General features: G+C 43.8%; 2 protein-coding genes across 5 annotated transcripts in view; one reads left to right on the top strand and one right to left on the bottom strand.

The window, feature by feature from the left end:
- Positions 1–1840: 1840 nt before the first annotated feature.
- On the bottom strand, positions 1841–17786 carry ARPC1A (actin related protein 2/3 complex subunit 1A). Of its 2 annotated transcripts, XM_030483319.1 has the most exons (10): positions 17601–17786; positions 14431–14512; positions 13778–13882; positions 10990–11212; positions 9231–9338; positions 5722–5934; positions 4308–4383; positions 3916–4109; positions 3113–3203; positions 1841–2247 (listed from the first exon to the last, which is right to left on the bottom strand). In XM_030483319.1, the coding sequence occupies exons 2-10, from the start codon at positions 14492–14494 to the stop codon at positions 2209–2211; spliced, it is 1113 nt and encodes a 370-aa protein (XP_030339179.1). In that variant the 5' UTR covers positions 14495–14512; positions 17601–17786; the 3' UTR covers positions 1841–2208. The 2 variants fall into 2 exon arrangements, with proteins under 2 accessions (XP_030339179.1, XP_030339180.1); XM_030483320.1 differs by lacking the exon at positions 17601–17786 and having other exon boundaries at positions 1842–2247; positions 14431–14532.
- A 54-nt stretch (positions 17787–17840) lies between these two features.
- The window catches only part of KPNA7 (karyopherin subunit alpha 7), a 53980-nt gene continuing 51941 nt past the window's right edge, over positions 17841–19879 (top strand). For 2 of the 3 annotated variants that reach the window (XM_030483316.1, XM_030483315.1), the window contains exon 1: positions 18883–19668. The gene's annotated coding sequence lies outside the window, so the exon portion shown is untranslated. Of the gene's footprint in view, positions 17900–18882; positions 19669–19879 lie in introns of those variants that run through there. The other variant, XM_030483314.1, reaches the window with a different exon arrangement.

The following is a 19879-nucleotide window of genomic DNA, read 5'->3' as shown; positions in this document are numbered from 1 at the left end:
ACCACTAACCCAAGCACACACAAGCCCGTGCCAAGAAGCCTGGTGCTGTGGTTAGCTAAATACACCAGTGAATTTTCACCCCCACAGGACACAAAGGACAGTGTCAGAGACAGGGGTGGCAGCAGAATGTCCTCCCTGAGCAGAGCCATGGCCTGGAGAGCCAGAGCCACTGTTCTTCACTGTGGGGCAGTGCACAAGACACAGAGCTTGTCCCTGCCCCTGCACGTGGGGTGGTTTTAACCTGTTCTTAATGTCAGGCTTGTAGCACATGTGTTTCTCTCACACAGCAGTTTCATCACACCTCAGTTTGTTGACTTTTTGGAGCAAATGGGCTCATTTTAACCTTCTCCAGCTTTTCCACACAGAATAAAGAACAAAGCATAAACATTTAGAGATCCATTTTCTCCCCTCTCTCATTAAATGATTTTTCCCCCCCCCTCCTTTTATGTTAAGTGGAAATAAACCACCATGCTTTCAAGAAGTGACTTTTGAAACAAAATCATTACTGTCTGTGAGATACAAGCATCTCTAGTACATACAGAGATGGACAAAGCCAAATCCATGCTCCTCTGTCTATCCACCAAGGCAGGCAGGGTCACTTTGATCCAGAAGACACTTAATTCCATCAGCACTGATGGAGTTTAGCTGATAAAGCCAACCTCACCACAAGTCACTGTACACATCAGGTCACCAGGCTGCAAGATGACAAGGTTAATCAGTCATTATTTTATGTTTAGAAGGGACAGGAAACTGCAAAGCCACGCTTGACTGCCAGGGGAGGGAGGTGGGAGACACCAGGCGACCAGAAGGAACAGGAAAACCAGTCAATTCTCTGCACACAACCAACACTGCACCTGAAAATGCCCCAGCTCTGTGGTGGACAGGGTGCTCTTGCAGTGGAACAGCAGCAGCCATCAGCTTGGTGAGCTGATTTCCCACCCTCCCTTTTCAATCACTCAGAGCCGAGACGAGCAGTGTATGAAGCAACTCTGGTTCCAGAGGAAGTGGTAAATTTAGTCATTGGGGTTTTTTTGTAAGACACTTCTGCATTCTCAGACAAAGCCTTCAACCTTGTAAAGCTTGTGAGGCAGATAATCCCCTCCAGAGCCTCGAGGCAGCAATGCAGTTAAGAGTTACCAGACCATGTGAATAAAACAAGCTACGTGCAAACGCCTCCGTGAGCTACTAAGGCTCAGAACTGACCTTCCCAAAAGGATGTGCACAGAAGCCAGCCCATGCTGACACCTCTCATAAACGTGTGGCATGTTTCCACCAGCCTTTATGAACACAGAATGTTGCAGGCTGAGCACTTGGCTCTAACGGGACATGTAGGTCTGTGTAGCTTCATGGACTTACAGTGATTTGCTTTTAATTTGTCCTCCTAAGATGTGGCTCAATAGATTTTTGTCTCACTTTCCACATGTAGTTTCCAGCCTGTATTCTAAACACTGTGAGAAGTCTTTGTGCAGATCCTAAAAGGTACCTACAAATCATTCTGGTCATTCACCTTTGGAAGACTCTGACCCATTGAATGGACAGCAAGAAAGACATTCAGGTTAACTTGCTCTATTACCAGATTCAACGCAGACAGAATTAAGAGGAGTAATTCTGTTCAGCCTCCAAAATCATCACCTCAAGGGAACAATTCCACAGCTGAATCTTCGCATCCAGATCATCCCAACTCCAGGTCTTCATCTGTCAACTAAGAACCTTCAGTAAAGATGAACTTTTCCTCTTTTAAGGCCATAAAAGATCAGTGCAGGGGTTTTCCCCACTCCTTTTGAGTTAATTCCCTTAATATCCTTTTTTAACCTCTGCCAATGAGCATCCAAACAAAGCACCAGTTTTTCTTTTTTTTATTATTATTATTATTTCTAGCAGACAATTTACATAAAATTCCCCTTTTAAGTTAGTGATTCAGAACTTCCTGCAATAAACTACTTAAGGAGCAGCTTTGGTAAAGAATGGAATGAAACAACCAACCGAAAACAAAAAGAACAACCAAAACAAAATATATAAGAACAATCACAGCTGATTTTGAAACCAACACAATTCACCAAATTGATATCCAAAAGAAAAATCTGCCAAGCTGTATTTTCTCAGTGTTTCCAAGTTATTCCACCTTCCTCCTCCCTTTTCGGGTTTGTGCAGATGTGGGAGCTGCGTTCTGTCAAGCAGTTTGTCCTGCTAGATGATGGAAATCCACCTTTACATGATTCGTAGACCTTGGATAGAGGACTCTAAGGTCTTGAAAGAGAGAAAAATCTTAATCACAGTCTGCTACGGTTTCCTGTGGTAAATAATGCAGTGGAGTAAAAGTTCATCTTTTACTAAGAAGAACGAGTAAAAGCCCTGGATATTTGAGATTAGACTCAGATTGAAGAGCCAGAGACCACTACAGCCATTCCTTTCAAACTCATGCATATATAGACCAATGATTCCATACTGAAAGTGCATTAAAGCAGCTTATAAATCACCTCAATTTCGTGGCTCCTGTCCCCACCAGAGATCTCTGGCGTTACAGAACAGACAAGCTATTCTTTCCCGAAGAGGCAGAGCAGGCTCTCAGCAGCTGGGGGAGGCGAGCAGAGACCTCTGTTGGTCAGCCCTCAGCAAAGCAAGCACTTGCAGCCACAAATCCTTTCAGGGTTTTCAATATAGGACTCACTGATTTTGTAACTCCTTGAGGTAACTTCTTACTACTTTGGTAAATTAATTATGAGAGGAGAGAATCATGTTCTGCAGAAGGACAGTGAACAGAGCTCAAAGGGATGGGAGCAAGATGTAGTGGAAGTGTTGTACCAGTGATTGTTTGAGCCTGATGGTGGCTGAGGTAGAGGCTGGAGGAGGAATTAGTGGGATTCCTACAGGGACATTAAATAATTCCATGAAAAAATTAAGTCTGGATTAGCACCATCTGCTAAACAAAGTCTATCTGCATTTATGCGGAATCTTGGATCTGTCTTCCTTATGGAGCTCACTAACGGTCTTGAATATTCCAGCCTGGATTTCCTGCTGCTAATAAAACCTGCATTAGGGCTGAGCCTCAGAGGTTAATACTAGAGATCACCAACCCCCCCCTCGCCACATAAACACAGTAGTAAAAGCATACCTTGAAATCCCAGATGGTCATTGCTCCATCAATGCCCGTGGTGCAGAATTTACGACAATCTCGTTTGTCTATCTCATAAATAGACACTTGGCTGAAAACAGAGAGTGAGAGCTGGTAACAGACACCCATTCCAGAGAGCCAAAAAGCTGGAAAACCTGGGTTGAATTCAACTCCTACTCTCTCCAAGGGAGACATGAGTATAACAGAGCTTATGTTAGATTTTTGGTACAATGCTTCAGAAAAATAAGCACAGAAATAGGATGCTGAAAGCTCTTTCACTGCTCTGTGGCTGCAGCCTGAACATTTTCCTTGGATAAAGGAATGGATAAATTGCTTCAGGAATAACAGCATCCTCCAGGCTCACATATTTTTTTCAATGCAAGGATATTGTACTTGATTAACCTGAACTGATCCTTGTGATGAATAAATACACCTGGAAAGAACTTCTGCAATGGGAAGGTGCTATGGGAATTCCTGCTCCAGGTGAATTTTGCCAACTAGATTTTGCACAGTGCTACCAATATCCTGTGAAGCAGCTACATATTTGATAAGATATAAGCTGTGTTGAAGTTCCAGAGCGCATTAAACATGAGCAAACAGCAATAGCATGCATGCCACGTTAATGATTAACTCCACCAGCTTCCATATAAATCCCAGATACAGACAGCTGGTAGCAAAAGGCTAAAAGGGGACACCAGCTAAACCCGGATGGTGCAACTCCCATCGGTTTGCAGTACATCCTGGGAAACCAAAGTGATGAGGAAAGAATTCCTTCCCCTTGGAAGGGCAGGCAGGACACTCACGTTATACTGTTTTGGTGCAGTGTCTCCAGGGTCGTGTTACGATCTTCCGTAGTGGCTCTTTTATCCATGTTTCGGAAGCGTTCCATAGCGGAAATATTACGCTGGATGCTCTGTTTTGGAATGTCTAGTTTGGAAACGAAGGTCAGCAAGCCACGGTCATCACAGTTAAAGAGCATGGGGCAGCAGTCATGGCCCTGCAACCAAACAGCAGGAAAGCATGTCAGGAAACAAACACAATCACCATCTCATTTGCTGCTGCTGTTTACTGCAGAAATGCAAAGACTGACACTATGGAAGAGTTTGCTTATTGTTAAGTTATAGGAGTAACTTTGATGTTTCTCCCTCTCCAAAACACTACAACACTCTACAAGGAGAAGATAAAAGACACTTACAGCTGCCACCACACTGTTCTCGGAGACAAACGAGACACTCAGGAGTGGGAGGAACTCTGTTTTCAGCTGTGAAACCCTGAACACAAGAACATTTGTTAAAGGACTTCATTGAAACCTCCCATCTTTGGCTCCAACCAAAATTAGAGACCATTCCCACACAAGGATTATTGGAAAAGAAGTCAGTGTAGCTCAGTTGTCCCAAAGTGACACGAGAAGGTTGTAATTTGTAATAAAATGTTTTAATCTAATGGAAGTGTCCTGGAAGATCTATACTAAATATGAAGTATTCCAGGTAAAGGCTGGAGTTATCTGGTGGTGTGTGTAAACAGTGTTTAAAAAGAATTAATACCTCCAAAAAAGGTCCAAATTAATGAAGCTATTCATTTCATTGCTGGATAAAAACACTTGAAGATTTAGTGCTTGACATCATCTTTTCAGGAGGAAAAAGCCTGTGTGTTAAATTAAGTCAACTTTTGTGATGTTCTAACAAATGAGGGAGGAATTCCAGAACACTTTATACACAAATGATGTCCCCAGCCAGGTACTTCTACAGCTGCAGCCATCAGAACCATAATTAAAACTGAAGCACAGCAATGCCAGATTGATCCACTAGAGATCTCTGCTACCAAAATGCATGAGGAACCTCTTCCTTCTTGGTTAGAAAGCCACAGACACTGAGAAGTTATGCAGATGAGGAGCAGAGGGAGGAATTACATTAGATTTAGATTAGACATTAGGAGGAAACTCTTTACTATGAGGTGGTGAGACACTGGCACAGGGTGCCCAGAGAAGCTGTGGCTGCCCCATCCCTGGCAGTGTTCAAGGCCAGGTTGGACACAGGGGCTTGGAGCAACCTGCTCTAGTGGAAGGTGTCCCTGCCCGTGGCAGGGGGTTGGAACTGCATGAGCTTTAAGCTCCCTTCCAACCAAAACCACTCTGGGGTTCTATGAATTGTTAATAAACTATTTTGTTGGATTGGAAGACGTAAGTTAAAACCTTGCAGCAGCAGTGTCATAAGGACAGTGGCTGGAGTTAACATTTCATGACACAACCAACTTATTTTCCAGATCCTGGTTGGGAATAGGGTCTTCGTTACAGAGTGAGCACGTTTCTGGATTCTCCTGAATCCATTTACAAGGAAATACTGGTTTTCCCCAATCTCTAAAGTGGAACATACTTTCTTTCAAATGCTCCCACCCTGAGTAAACTGACTGCACCCTCACTGAAGAATTCCTATCAGAAATGTCAATTATTTCATCTAAAATTCCAAGAGTCTGCCTTATTTTTATGGGCCTCAAAGAGACTCCTGGAATCAACAGTAATATTGTCACAACTGGGAACAGCTCTTGTTGTGAGCACAATATTCCACATATTGCACCCTTCTGTGTCAAACTGGCGAGAAGAACATACTCACATCATATTCTTTGAGGCATCAGCAACTGACACAGTGCTGTCATGACTGACCCAGGCTAAGCGGTTACCACTGGCAGAGAAACTGACACTGTGCACCCATCCACCACTGCCAGCACCCCCAAATTCTGACATCAGCTGCCCAAAAGGCATTTTGGAGCCCCAGGGTGTGCTGGCTGGTTTTTCATCCACTTCCTTAATGTAAGCAGAAAACACCCTGCAAATGAAAAGATTTCAGTATGAACAAAGAGAGAAAAAGACCTCCTGGGAGCTTCATGTACATTTGGTATTGGAAGCAAATAGATGCATTCTAATTCCACCAAAATAACAGACTATCTTCAAACAACAAGCCACTAGTGGCTGGGAAGCTTCAGTATGCAGAGAGGAAGCAAGAGCACAAAGGGTGTAATGAATATAGGTTTCTGTTCTTGTATCTTTCCCCTTCTTTTCCAGAAGATGGCACACGCACATACATTGTCATTGCATTTTCCCCTGTGCTGAGATTTTCCTTTCATCCTTTTGAGGTCCTAATAATTCTGAGAGTCGGTTCTTCAGTTAGAGAAAACCCACAAATTGCACTGTATAATTAGAAGCAGCTACAAACACCTACAAAATTACCCACTTTTTAAGAACATTCACTTTGTAGCCAGGTTTCAAAGAAAGAAAACTGATGTTCCAATGCCAGCACTACAATTTTCAAGATATGTTTAAATAGAAAAGCCTCCCCCTTCCATCAAATTCCTTCTGCATGATTCAGACATGCCACAATATGGTGTTCTTGACTGTTGCCATGGAAGTTACCGGGACGTCACAAGCATAGGATAAGAGTCCATTGAGCAGGAGGAACAAGTGAGCCACGACATACTACTACCAGAGAAATATGCCAGTATAAATGAAAACCTGTGATCAAAAACTGGTTGCAGTCAAACAATATATATATATAAAAATATATATATATATGGTGAGTTTAAGGAAACATTGCTCCCCCCTCCCTGTTGTTTGAAATCTTTTACACATGTGGAGTATGCACTTCAAAAGGTCTCTATATTCAGCTTATTCAAATAAAGCTGATCATTTGGAAGAAGAAGGGTTTAACTGCAGCTATATTAGGTAGAGATTTTCAGAGCATTAAGTGTGAATTTATATTGGGCTCTATCAGTTCAAATATAATCTAATGATAATCCTTCAACCAACTTAATTTTATAGAGACATCTAAAAGGACCTATCTCTTAATGTATGGAAATGGAACAAGATGTTTAAAGCAGTAGCCTTTAACACAAGGCAGAAAAATCATTACTCTGTAGTGAAAGACCTTGAAGATAACTGTTAGAAAAAAAGAGTATTTTCCTTTACTGAAGTCTCCCTCTCTTCTTAAAGCCCAAATCAACTCAGTTTGAAGGCCTCAGCCTTCAAAGAACATTTTGGGAAATGACTTTCATTCCCACAGCAGCATTGTTCCAACAAGAATATAAAATTCACACCTATGTGGTGCTGGTAGCTAGAGATGTATTTCTAAAGGCAAATGTAAGAGGAGTTCATCCAGGCCAGGCACCAAGGAAACTCTGCTGATACGGAGCAGCTTGGAGCCTCTTTGTGCTCCATTCTTTACCCAAATGTCTCCCACTCTGCTGCTTATTAGTTGGCAGTGGCTCTGGCAGATCCATTCCATTATTCTCTTCAGAGCCACTTATCAGAACAGATGCACACTTGAGGCCCAGACAGCTTCATTATCTTTACTATATTACTGAACATTCCCTAGAACTGGAATTCTAGAGATCTGTATTCATTGTTCACCAAAGAGAACATTCTTTCATGGGTTTGGGGAAGAAACAGAAACCTAGTACCAATCTCTACTCCTGTTCTTTAATATTTCTATATGGAGATTTCTATGATAAAAGCAGCCAAATGATGAAATGAGTCATCCTAAAGTAAAATGTTAAGGAAGAGCAGAAAGTTTCCCAAATGTTTTAAATCAAGAGCTGGGGGGGGGGCATTCAAAACACACCCCATTTTCAGAGAAGTAGGATGCAGGACAATGAGTTTTCTGATGGGAAACAAAAGACTAAGTCAGTCTTCTAGAGAATGCTCCTAGGAAATGGACTGAACACCACCTTGACTTCCTTATAAAACAAAAAAAACCCCAAATACACACACGCAGCCCCCCAAGAAACCCAAGCCACAGTGAACAGAAAACGATGCAAATCTATCTTCTCAACCAAAACAGGGAAGAGGAGATAATCAGGGATGCAATGTACACAACAAGCACCAAACAAAGCCTGGAGACAAAAGAGCTCAAGTGCAAAGTAACAGATAGAGAGATCTATGTATTAGCTGACCTAATGCTGAAGTCCTAAAATGCTTTATGAACATGAAGAAGTTCCCATATGTGAAAAGCAGTTGCTCTGGAAGATGAATGAGTACATTTTACATCCCTTTTTTTTGTGAAAGGAAGTGAACATGTATAGTTTATCTCATTAAATCTGGAGCTACGGCAGGAAGGGGAGACAACTCTCCTCTTCTTCCCAGCTTCCATTTAACACCTCTCCTTACATAAAAAGGTATCAAAAGATAGAATTTAGATGCCTGGGTTTCATTCTGAAATACGGAATGTAATAGTCCCACCTCCCCCTCCCACTCCTTCTTAGTCATTTTTAGTACACACTTTGAAGCTTAAAAATTGCCCTATTACATAAAGAACTTAAGAAAAGAAGCTTTCATTATAATTCATGGTACAAGTGATTAATTAAAAGCTGAATTCAAGTCAACCACTCTGCAGACAGTTCCCATGCAGACTTCATTGCAGCGGCCCCAACCACTCAGCACAGGGCAACGTGCAGGACCTATCCATCCCTCGCTGTGTAACTTCACAATCAGTTTGGAAGACCACACCATCCATCTCACATCCCAGTCTGGTTTTACCAGCCTTGGGGTTTTTTAATGCTCTGGTTTGTTGTGCTGAGTTTCAGGTGGATCAATTCCTTGACCACTTTGCTCAAGGTGAGCAATTCCTTGCTCGTCACAGGGGTGCAAGAGTGTTAAGGCAAGGGCAAAGGGGAGAGAACAAGTGACTCAAGGAAGAAAAAGGTGAGATTCTGCCCTTGGAAGTGCCATGTTACTTTGAGTTTTGGAACTGCACTGATAGGATATTGCTTTTTAAACTCTTAAGTAGCAATGTTGGTGTTTTAGAAGATAGCACCTCCTAGCCTAATTTAAGCTAGACCTTAGCACTCAGTGCATGTGCAGTAGCACTACTTCTGTGTACTAGTAAAGACACCCACTAGTTCATTAAATTGAGGCATGTCCCTCACCAGATACATGTTACCAGTCCAAAGTCTGCATGTGGTAGCACCAAAGCCAAGGTTTCTCAAGCTGGATGTTTTATTGTGGTAACAACAACAATGCAATGAGCCATCTTCTATTCTGACAGCAAATGCATGATCAGCACTCTCATGGTACTGACTAACTGGAAACACTAATCCACAGTGATTTATGGATGCTTTATTTCTCTCTCACCTGCACTTGAAGTCACAGGATCCTGCAGCCAGCAGAACATTGTTGGGGTGCCAGTCCAGGCTCAGGACAGTGGAACGAATGGGCTTTTTAATGTGTTTGCTCACCCACCTGAATTAAGGAGAGAAATAAAAGAGAGATATAAAATGAGTATGGAAATATTTTACCAGACTCTCCCAATTCCATGAAGTACTTCTCAAAAAGATCACCCTTTGCCAATGACTACACACATGAGTTTTGCAAACACACAATGCCCCAAACTTGCATATTCCCTTGTAGTCTGTGAACTTTATCTGGTTATCTTCATTCAAACGTTAAATACTATGAACAAACTCCCTCTTCACCCGAGCCTTATTCGCCTTGTAATTAATTTTTGTAATACATCAGACAGGACTCCATAGTGTGCATTTTGTGCAGTATTTGCCTGGTCCTTTACATCCTGTGAATAAGAGCTCAGCTTTGCCTGTCAAGCTGAGCTAAGCAGCACTATTTTCTTTGCTCGCTAAGCACCATTCCTCTCCAGCTCCTTCCAATGAGTTTCACAGCCACCTCTCTTGCCTATTGACTTCTCTACTGTTTTATAACACAGTAACTATAAAATGCAACAAGTAATAGGTGAACTGCCAATGATATGACCAGTCCATAATCTGAAGTACAGTGAAAAGCAGTCCTGATGTTGAATGCATCAGTATTAGCCTAAATATGTCTCAGCAGATTTAGTCTGTCTGAACTATTTACAAAACAGTACTGAAATCTGTTATTCACTTGATGGCCTTTGGGATGATGGTGCTATGTCTTTCAATTTACTTCCATCAGGCAAAAGCAGTTTTAAGGATCACACTAAATGGTTTGTCTTCAACAGATAGGTTTTGATTCTTCTGCAGACAAGTGAGGCAGAGAAAATGTTAATAACTGAGTATGCTGGAAAGCATAAAAGTCCACAACAAGCTTTAAAATGTATTTTGCAGGTGGTATTGTTGTTTATCATCTCCACATGAAAGACTGCACACCATGGGCACAGACACCTGTGGTTTAATGCATGTTTATGCAACTCAAGGTAACAGAGCCTCAACATACTGATTTCACCTACGGATGATTTGGTAAATGCAGCTTTACATGTTCAGCTGCAGATGGAGATCCATTAAAGATCAGAAGCACTAAGTTCCGATGCCAAAGAAGTGTTAGTGGTGGAAATAGCTGTGATAGTCCTGTCTGAAATCTGTAAACTGGGACACAAATATATGACAGAATAGAGAACAGGTAGATGACAAGCTGGAACGTCTTCTAATAGACGACCCTAGAGATAAGTGACAGACTTGAGCGATTTAGTGACAAGAAATGCACCAAAATAATATATATGGAAGAAAGACATAAGTCAAGGTTCCCTCATTCACTCTGGAAGGAAGTGGGGGAGGAAACATCTCTCTTTTTCCAACCATACAGCTGTGGTAAAAAAATCTGTACTCTGCAGACATTCTTGCACATATGTTTGTGGCAGTCAGCTGAACAAATCCACACCAACATGTAGAACCTGAGAATATGCCAAGTCCAAGGCCTTTAGGTGCTACACCAGAGTAAAGAAGAGGAAACCTTTTCTCTAAGATGTAAAAACCAAAAGAACTGATGAGGCCTATCCCTGACATTCCCTGAAGATTTTAGGGATTAGTAAAATAGTAACCCAGTTACCACCATTAAGCTCCAAGCTTTAGCTTTCCCGTGATGACCTTAAAGGTGAAAATGGAAATCAACTCAAACAGCTCACCAGTCATTTTCAGATTCAAAGTAGCACACAGATATAAGTCGAGCTCCACTTCCCACAGCAAATTTGTTCTCCAAGGGAGACCACTTCACAAAGGTGGCTGCACGATTAATTCTCAGGATCACAAGGGTTGGTTTCCACACACCATCCTTCTGACTCCACACATAGGCGTTCCGGTCGGCACCGCAAGTTACGATGCGATCGCTTTTGGGAGCCCAGTCGATCCCTGCAATTCAGAGGTCACAGTAATAAACTTGTCCCTTTGCAGTAAACCAGAAGAGAGACAATCTCAGAGCCTTCTACCACAGTTATTACTATTGGGTTAGTATTTCCCTTAGAATCATAGAATGGTTTGGGGTGGAAAGGACCTTAAGATCATCTAGTTCCAACCCCCTGCCATGGGCAGGGACACCTCACACTAGACCATGTCACCCAAGGCTCTGTCCAACCTGGCCTTGAACACTGCCAGGGATGGAGCATTCACAACTTCCTTGGGCAACCCATTCCAGCACCTCACCACCCTCACAGTAAAGACCTTCTTCCTCGTATCTAACCTGAACTTCCCCTGTTTCAGCTTAAACCCATTCCCCCTTGTTCTATCGCTACAGTCCCTGATGAAGAGTGCCTCCCCAGCATCCTTGTAGCCCCCTTCAGACACTGGAAGCTGCTCTGAGGTCTCCACGCAGCTTCTCTTCTCCAGGCTGAACAGCCCCAACTTTCTCAGCCTGTCTCCATACGGGAGGTGCTCCAGCCCCTGAACATCCTCATGGCCTCCTCTGGACTTGCTCCAACAGCTCCATGTCCTTCTTAAGCTGAGGACACCAGACCTGCACACAGGAACCATTCTAAACTGTTCGGGATATCTGTTTTTCCCTCTAGCTTTCATCCAGATTGCAGCTCCCAAATTTCCAGATTCCACAGAGAATTTGCCTGCTGCCAGCTGGCCCACAGGTGGAGCTCTGCACTGGCAGAGACTGGCAAACCACTGACTTCCACAAGAGACCCATTTCAACAGCTGAAACCCAGCGATTCTAAACCGATGCACAAACCTCTAAGACAGTTGGCTGCTCGCTGCCAGACTGCAGTCAGGATCTGAAAGTCGAGCTAGGAAGGGGAATTTTGTGATCAGAAGTTATCAATCTTTATGTACTGATACAATCCTTACAGCTTTTCCATGCCTATTTAAGCTGTACCATGAGAAAGAAGCCAAGCAAAAATAACAATTTCAAAGAATAAACCAAAGCCTTTGGTGAGCCTGACATTGCTTCTTTCCCTTCCAATGCAATGAGGGATGTTCTCTACTGTAAAGTCTTATAGCAGCACTATCTTTCATGTTCTCTTTGAGATACAGAGTGCAAAACTCTCCTCCCCCAAAATCATACTTCAATGGTTTTCCATAACTCCATTCAGTATTAAAAACACTCCTTAAGCACACAAACTGAAAAGAAGGACAAAAGATACAGAAAGAATTTGTACTAATTTTACTGTTTTACTCGTTTATGGTCTACTTCAAATCAGGCTTATGCTCAAAAAGTTCAATTTTGAAGCAGTTGGTAGTCTGAAACCATAGTTCCACAAGTCAATCTAGCACTGCTTTTGAAAGGGGAACCATCCTGCCTCTCTCTGCTCCTCTTGCCCACCACCTCCCTTATGCAGCACTGATGTTCTTCTGACCCAAGATCAGCTTTTTAGCTTAGAGGAAAACTAAGCCAACAAAAAGGGTGAATAATGCTCATTTTGGAAGCGAACAGAAGCAGCTCACCAGAATCTCTGAATTGAGACCCACAGGGCAAGACAAGGGACCTTGTCCCTCGTGATCAGAAGCTGGAATGGCAGCAGCTCAATCACTCCCATCAGAGGTAACAAGCGGATTGATGACTCTATCTCCTGTGTGTAACCACAGTTTAAGTCTACTCTTCACTACAACCACAGCATTTGGTATTCCAAAGGTATACACTGAGCAGGAGAGCAGGGAAAGCTCTTTTCCCAAGTCATGAATATTTGGCTTCTAACACTAACAGGTACAAGTAAAATGCAGAGAGCTGTCTCTGGGGAACAGCATGTCACTTGTAAATTGAGCCCAAGTGACTCTTCACAAAAGAGCACGTAAACTTGTGCTCTTTGACAGCAAGAATCAGATAAATTGAATAAAGTTCCTGCAAAACCCTGTCAAAGCTGATACTTCTGCCCGTTACTGAGTTGAGAACAGAATAAAGGATATTGCTGTTTTGAGCAAGTGCTTGTATTAATTACTTTCCTTTCCTTAGAGAATAAAGCCCTTATAAAAATATCACCATAAAAAAAAGCTCCAAACAAAACAGTAATATAAAAGGCTACCACAGGACAATCACATCTTAAAATTAACACCTTGTGACTCATGGTGGCAGTTCTTATATTTTCAGTGTGGATTTACACAATGGGGCTGCAGAAAGTTGTGCTCACTGATGGTCTGTCCTAAGCCCACGAATGACCACTTCAAGTCTTGATGCAGTCCCTAAGAAGGATATTTACAGCTGTTGGAAACCACAAAACAAAGCAATAGCTGTGCACTTGATGAAGTTTTAATCCTAGCACTTGAAAGGAAGCAGCATGTATAGGGATTTTCTTCCTAACATTCATTGCATGCAGTCCAGAAAAAAATGCTGCAAAGCTCTCCAGAAGTGGGAATGCGAACCTACAAAAAGATCAATTTACTCCTGTTTGTAAGTGTTGTAAGTGTTCCCAGGATTTTGAGTGGGGAAAACAGGGGGTGGGCAAACTTAATGTCTGGCACAGCACCATCTCCTCTTACCTGTGATGTGTCCATTGTGTTCCTTTAGCTCATGAGCCTTTACCCACTGGCTCCCGCTCTTCTTGTAGATGTGGACTTCATGATTATTAGGGCTAATGGCAATCTCTTGAAGAAGAAATAAAACAAGCCAATAGGACAGAAGGCTTTTTAATACCAAACACTTGGCAAGACTTTCCAATCTAAAACCTGTATTCTCAAATTGCAGAGCATTACATGGGTTTTATTAACTAAGGGCTGACATCCCTGGTCATAACGTGGTCATGAGTATACTGCACAGAAAGACAACACATCTGGAACATAACAGACCACAGAACAGCAGAAAACTAGGCTACTAAAAGAAAGGGCTGGCCTGGGATATGGAGATAGAGGGTCTAAGAGGGTAAAGGCCAGGTCACTCTCACAAGGTGAAAACCAAGAGGCAAAGCTTTCTGGAACACCAGCAGGACTAGATTTGCTCATACGCCAGAGTTCCAGTAATAGGTTTAGTAAAGCTCAGAGTTAGCAGACGAGTGCTTTTTGGATCCAAAGTGGAACATTTAACAAGAAGCACTATGTATGTGACCATACCTTCCCTAAACATGATCCAGAACATTATGAGATCACAAGGAGAAAACAGCAATGGAAAATACAACGAAAGCTAACGTGTTACTCACGAGTCCGGTCTCTGTTCCACGCATGGCAGGTGATTGGCTCCAGTAAAAACTGATGTAGAGACATTCCGAGTTAAAGAGATTCCTATGTTGTAAAAAGTGAAAAAGCTGAAAGGTGCAAAATTGAAAACAAAACAAAGCTCTTCCAAATTAGATCATTATTAAACCAAAATCAGCCTTCCACATTCAGCAAGGTTGTTTCAGCCCAGTATTACAATTTACTCACAGAAGATCACAACTTACTCAGTAGATACGTTAAGGCCACTAAAGAGCTGCCTTTGCCATTCACCCCAAGACCTTCAGTGGGATGATGAATTTTAACTTTCTTGCTTATTATAGCTAATTGCAACTGCCCTAAAAGCTGCATCCATTTGCTGCTTAGTGTATCCTCCTAGATGAGAGAGCAGGGTCTTGGGAAATTTAACAAACCTAGGAATTTTACTATGGAAATAGATCAACAAAACATAATAATCCAGGGACACAGCTCAGTGAATTGATCCCAAATCCTGACATGCACCAGGGCTCCCAGGCAGCACTACAACAACATCTTTTTCTTCTTTTCCAGGAGATTAAATGGTGTGCCCAGCACATTGAGATGTAACTGTAATCTGCTGCTGTTCTATTTGATACAGCCATTTCTACGTGTCCTAGGGAAAAATTATTACAATTAGTAACTAATTACTAACTTCTTCAGATTCATTCTAGCACTGAACTGCTTTATAGTTCAGCATTCGCCCCCATGAGATTCAAACACGAAAAGAACAAGCTGAATCATGTATTTTAATTTGTTTAAAAACCAAAACCTAGATGTCTTTTCTTTAACTTCTGACTACTACAAGAGACAGCTGCAATTGGAGCTGCACCTACCCACAAATAGAAGGTTGTTTTAAATACGATATTGGGTTTTATGTCCTGTATTAACCAAAGGCAGCATAAACAGATGGAAGATAACATTGTAAAAACTCAAGGTCACCTGTGCTAACTGAAATGTGCATAGTTCAATAACCACAACTGGGATTTGTCAATTCCTTCCGTGTATTCCACTAATTTTCACAGTAATTTATCCTTGGCTGATGGATCAAAGGCTTTTTACCCCTCTATATCCATCTAAAAAGAAACCTCTCTGTGATGTCACTCCAAGGCATCCACACCCATTATAGCCTGAAATTACAACATACCCAAGTATGGCCATGTTAGCAGAGGGTGGAGACTTGAGGACAAGGTAGGAATTTGGAAGCAAACAGGAAATGAATGGCAGTCCAACAGAAGCTCGGGACTGAATGGAAGATGAGCACATTCTGATGGAGCTTAGCAATTACTATCATACCACTAGCTTAACACACACACTGAAAGTGCTGAATCCGTACACCGAAAGTGCTGAATCCTGGAGCAGAGATCATGCAGTACCTCAGGAATTCAAATAACTGGAGAGACTTTTCCTTTTACCCTTTTTATTTAAGGACTCAAACACTGCTATTTTAAAGAAATAGAACTTCTGGTTACATTTCAAATGCACTTCAAATATAACCTTTCGCTATATGAACTTTAAGTTTAGTTTGTGATTTTCATGGTTCTTTGAACAATCATATTCTACCCATCAAGTGAAGCTCTTCAGTATGTGCAGTCCGAAGCAAAATAATTAATTGCTTTTTCTAATGTGAAAATGTTGACAGAGTCTGAGTTACCTTTGCCCTTGGAAAACCATCATTTGAGATTCCATGCGTTAATATAAGCAAAACCCAACTGCAAATTGCTTTTTCCACAATCTTGCTTTCGTCCATGCCAACATTCGGTAGCAGGACATTTCCATATACAGGAAAAGCTGAGGAGCTGCTCTACCAACAAGGAATGCTCAGCCTTTTCTACTCTTTGTGTAATAAAATGTAAAAATATCCAATCCCCCCTCCCCAAGGAACGCAGCTATTTTGAAACATTTTCTAATACAACCCTGGTATTTTCTCCACAGCTTGGCACTGGTTATAAACAATGTGGTCCCATCCTAACCTTGAGTTCAGAGATTTTTCCTAACCTAGATGCTGTTCCCAAAGGCAGCCTAGACAAGTGACATGATCCATTCCTTCCCATTGACTGGGTTTCTTGAGAAGTGTAACCTGTAGCAAGTGACTGCTTTCCATTTTGGAAAGGGACTCATTTCTGTCATCTGATAGTTGCTATTTGCTTTGAAAAGATAAATCTTAATGAGGTTTCCCAGTTATATTTATTCTTTACCGATACATAGACAAAAATCAAACTCATATTTCACTAGAGAAAAAGCAACTGGCACTTCTTGATGTAATTCCTATGTAGGAAACCCTTCAATGCCTCCCTGTCAGTAACCTCGGAATGTCAAACAGGGAAGATACTGTTATGATAACTTTGTTAGCCAAGTACTTCACACAACTACCTCTGACCTTTTTCTTCCTCAAATGCAAAGTAACTGTCCTTGAAACCAAACTTGTCCTATTCAATCAAATTCCTAAAAAGGAGGGGAAGAAAAGGAAACTTGCACCTTTGTGCAGCAGTTCTTTCAGCATGAAATGGTCAAGGTTGGGCAGTACAGGACCCAGCTGCTGTTCTCTCTCAATGGGGTGAGAAACATGTGCTGTTTCTCACAGCAGACCATTGCTGGCCAAGCACCTAGCAAGGATGCGGACTCAGAAGTAGATACAGCACGAGTGCTGTCTGAAAGAGAACAGGGTCTTTCAATCCTTGCCTGTTTACAGAGCACCTACATCCCTTCCAAACACCTGGAAGTGCCCCTAATCCAGGCCTGCCTCCTGCTGCTGTCATTCCCTTAAAGCCACTCCGGCGGCTTTCCTAGGAGGGGTAACTCCTCTCAGGGCAGCCTCCTGACCCAGGACACCATTACCAACCCGGCAAGTGCGGGATGGATTGCGGGCCCTGCCCCACGCCGGTAACCCAGGTGCGGAGGCCTCGGCGGGGCATGAGGACGGGCAGGAGCCGCTCCCCCTCCATCCCCCGGTGCAGCCCCGTCCCTTCAGGCCGAAGGGACCCCTCAGACGGGTGCCTCCCCCCCGCCCCGCCGCCGCCATCCCCTCCGCACCGGCGGGCCTGCAGGCTCCCGTCACACACACACACCCCCCCGCTCCCGGGGCGGGGGCCGGCGGGCCCAGCGGCACCGCGGGCAGCCTCCCAGCGGCGCGGGGACTCACCTGAGGCGGCGGGAGCGGAGCGGGACTCGCGGACTCTGGTCAGTCAACGCGACTCCGCTCCGGGGCGGCGGGACAGGGAGCGGCCGGCGGCGGAGGCCGAGGGAAGGGGATGGGGGGGGGGTACCCCGGCACTGACAAGGGAGCCAGGAAACGCGCTCTGCGCATGGGCGCCGCCCGGGAGCCGCTGCGCGCATGCGGGGAGGGTTGGGCTGGGGCGGGCAGGGGGCGCGCATGGCGTGCCCGCGCCTCACACAAAGGCGGGAGCGCGGTGGGGCGCTCGGCGCCTCAGCGGCGACGAGGTGCGGGTGTGCGAGGGGGGAGAAGGGGGTTCGTGTTGTTCTTGTGTCTGTGAGGTGCTGGAGCGGGGCTGGAGAAGGGCAATGGAGCTGGTGAAGGGTCTGGAGCACAAGTGTCATGAGGAGCGGCTGCGGGGGTTTAGTCTGGAGAAGGCTCAGTGGGGACATTATCGCTCTCTACAGCTGCCTGAAAAGAGGATGTAATGAGGTGGGGTTGGTCTCTTCTCGCAAGTAATAAGTGATAGGACAAGAGGTAACAGCCTCAAGCTGCACCAGGGAAGGTTTAGATTGGATATTAGGAACAATTCCTTCCCCAGCGGGTGCTCAGGCATCGGAACAGTGCTGGAGTCACCGTCCCTGCAAGTGTTCACACACCGTGTGGATGAAGCCCTCAGTGACATGGGTTAGTGGTGGCCTTGGCAAAACCTTATTGGGAAAGAAGGTGCCCAGGACAGTGGTGGAATCACCATCCTGGGAAGTGTTCAAAAACCATGCAGATGGGGCACTTAATGGCATGGTTTAGTGGTGGTGAGTCCTGGGGTAATGGTTGGACTCGATCTTAAAGGTCTTTTCCAATCTGTGGTTCTCTGTAGCCTGGTGAGGTGAAGGTGGCTGCTGTCAGGAGGGGCAGGAGCGCAGTGTCTGTGGGCTCTCTGGGTTTGGGGAGGCCCCAAGCGCTGCTGGAGGGGCTGGTTTGTTTGAGGTCTGCTGAGGTGGAGTCAGGGAGGAGGTTGTGAGGAGCTGAAAGGGGATCACTTGGGTTTATTCGGTGTAGGCTGACTTACAAAGAGTTGGAGAACTATCACACTGAGTCTGTGTTCTTCCTCTCTTTTGGAGGATGGAAGCAAGGTGCTCTCTGTTCAGGGATAACAATCCTAACTCATTCAGATGCTGTAGGACCTTCCCTGCTATCTGGATGGAATCTAGAAAGGTATTTGCAGTTCTTTGCCCTACACTTAATCCCCTGGAGGAGCTGCTTGCTGTTTGGGATCTCTAGAATGTAAAGATTCCATTACCTGTGAGGGTTTGTGAGCTCTAGTACAACAAAAGGCAAGTCTGAGGGAATGGGGAGAGATTAGTGACTCACAGATATATTGAGGAGCAGTAGAGTGGTGAGTTTAATTTTGAGTCTGAGGGAAAATATGCAGTTTATAAGCATCGAGAAAGAAGCAAGAAGGTGGATGGGAGCCAGTATGGCTTTGTCGTGAATGAATTGAGCCAATCTAATTTCCTTTCCTTGCAGCATAACAAGGCTTGCAGATAAGAGAAAAGCAGTATGTGTCATATATCTTGATTTTTAGTAGAGCTTTTGACACTGGCTTGCAGGATATTCTAATAATAAACTGGGAACCGAGTCTAGATGATACTGCTCTAAGGGAGTTGCAAAACTGGTTGAGGGGAAAATGTACTTGGTTTGTACACTCAGTGCTTGCACAGGGAATTACCCTGGGTCCATTACTCATCCATGTTGAAATACAGAATGTAATTACTGCATTAGGAGATGAGATTGAGTTTGAAGGCAGAATAAACAGAGTGGTAGAACTAGGATTCGAAATGGGAGCTCTCTGGGAAAAAAATAGGATGCAGTTCAGTAGCAGGTGCACTGATGTGCACTTTGATGTAATCAGCTTTGGAATTACAAGACTGGGAAGAATTGGGCAGCTGGCTGTGCTGCAGGAGAGGATGGAGGGAGCTGCCGTGGGTCCCAAGTGGTTTGGGAGCCTAACATCTTGCTGTTGCACAAGAGGCAAACACCATGTGGGACCCTAGAGGTGAGAAAATGCTGGTAAGGCAAACGCAGGAGTCCTGCTCTGCTGAGCTGTGCTACACGAGTGTGTCGAGTCCTGAGCTCTGCACAAGAGAAATAGGGATGGTTTGGAGAAAAAGGTGTCAATAATGATCAGAGTCTTTGAACACATGACTTCTTGAGAGGACAGAAAACTGAGGAAAGATGTGGGTAGCTTTCAGATAGATTAAAGGCTG

Source organism: Strigops habroptila, chromosome 4, assembly GCF_004027225.2.
Source record: "Strigops habroptila isolate Jane chromosome 4, bStrHab1.2.pri, whole genome shotgun sequence".
Lineage (NCBI taxonomy): Eukaryota > Metazoa > Chordata > Aves > Psittaciformes > Psittacidae > Strigops > Strigops habroptila.
Note: the sequence above shows the minus strand (reverse complement) of the source record. Positions and strands in the feature narration are given on the sequence as shown.

What these genes read in the sequence shown, in the direction of transcription:
- ARPC1A (XM_030483319.1), bottom strand. Translation starts at nt 14,494, where the DNA reads ATGTCTCTACATCAGTTTTTACTGGAGCCAATCACCTGCCATGCGTGG. An exon ending in TTTGAATCTGAAAATGACTG is followed by an intron (nt 9,339 to 10,989) that starts GTGAGCTGTTTG and finishes TCCTTAATTCAG; the next exon opens with GTGGGTGAGCAAACACATTA. An exon ending in AGAACAGTGTGGTGGCAGCT is followed by an intron (nt 4,110 to 4,307) that starts GTAAGTGTCTTT and finishes GTTTGGTTGCAG; the next exon opens with GGCCATGACTGCTGCCCCAT.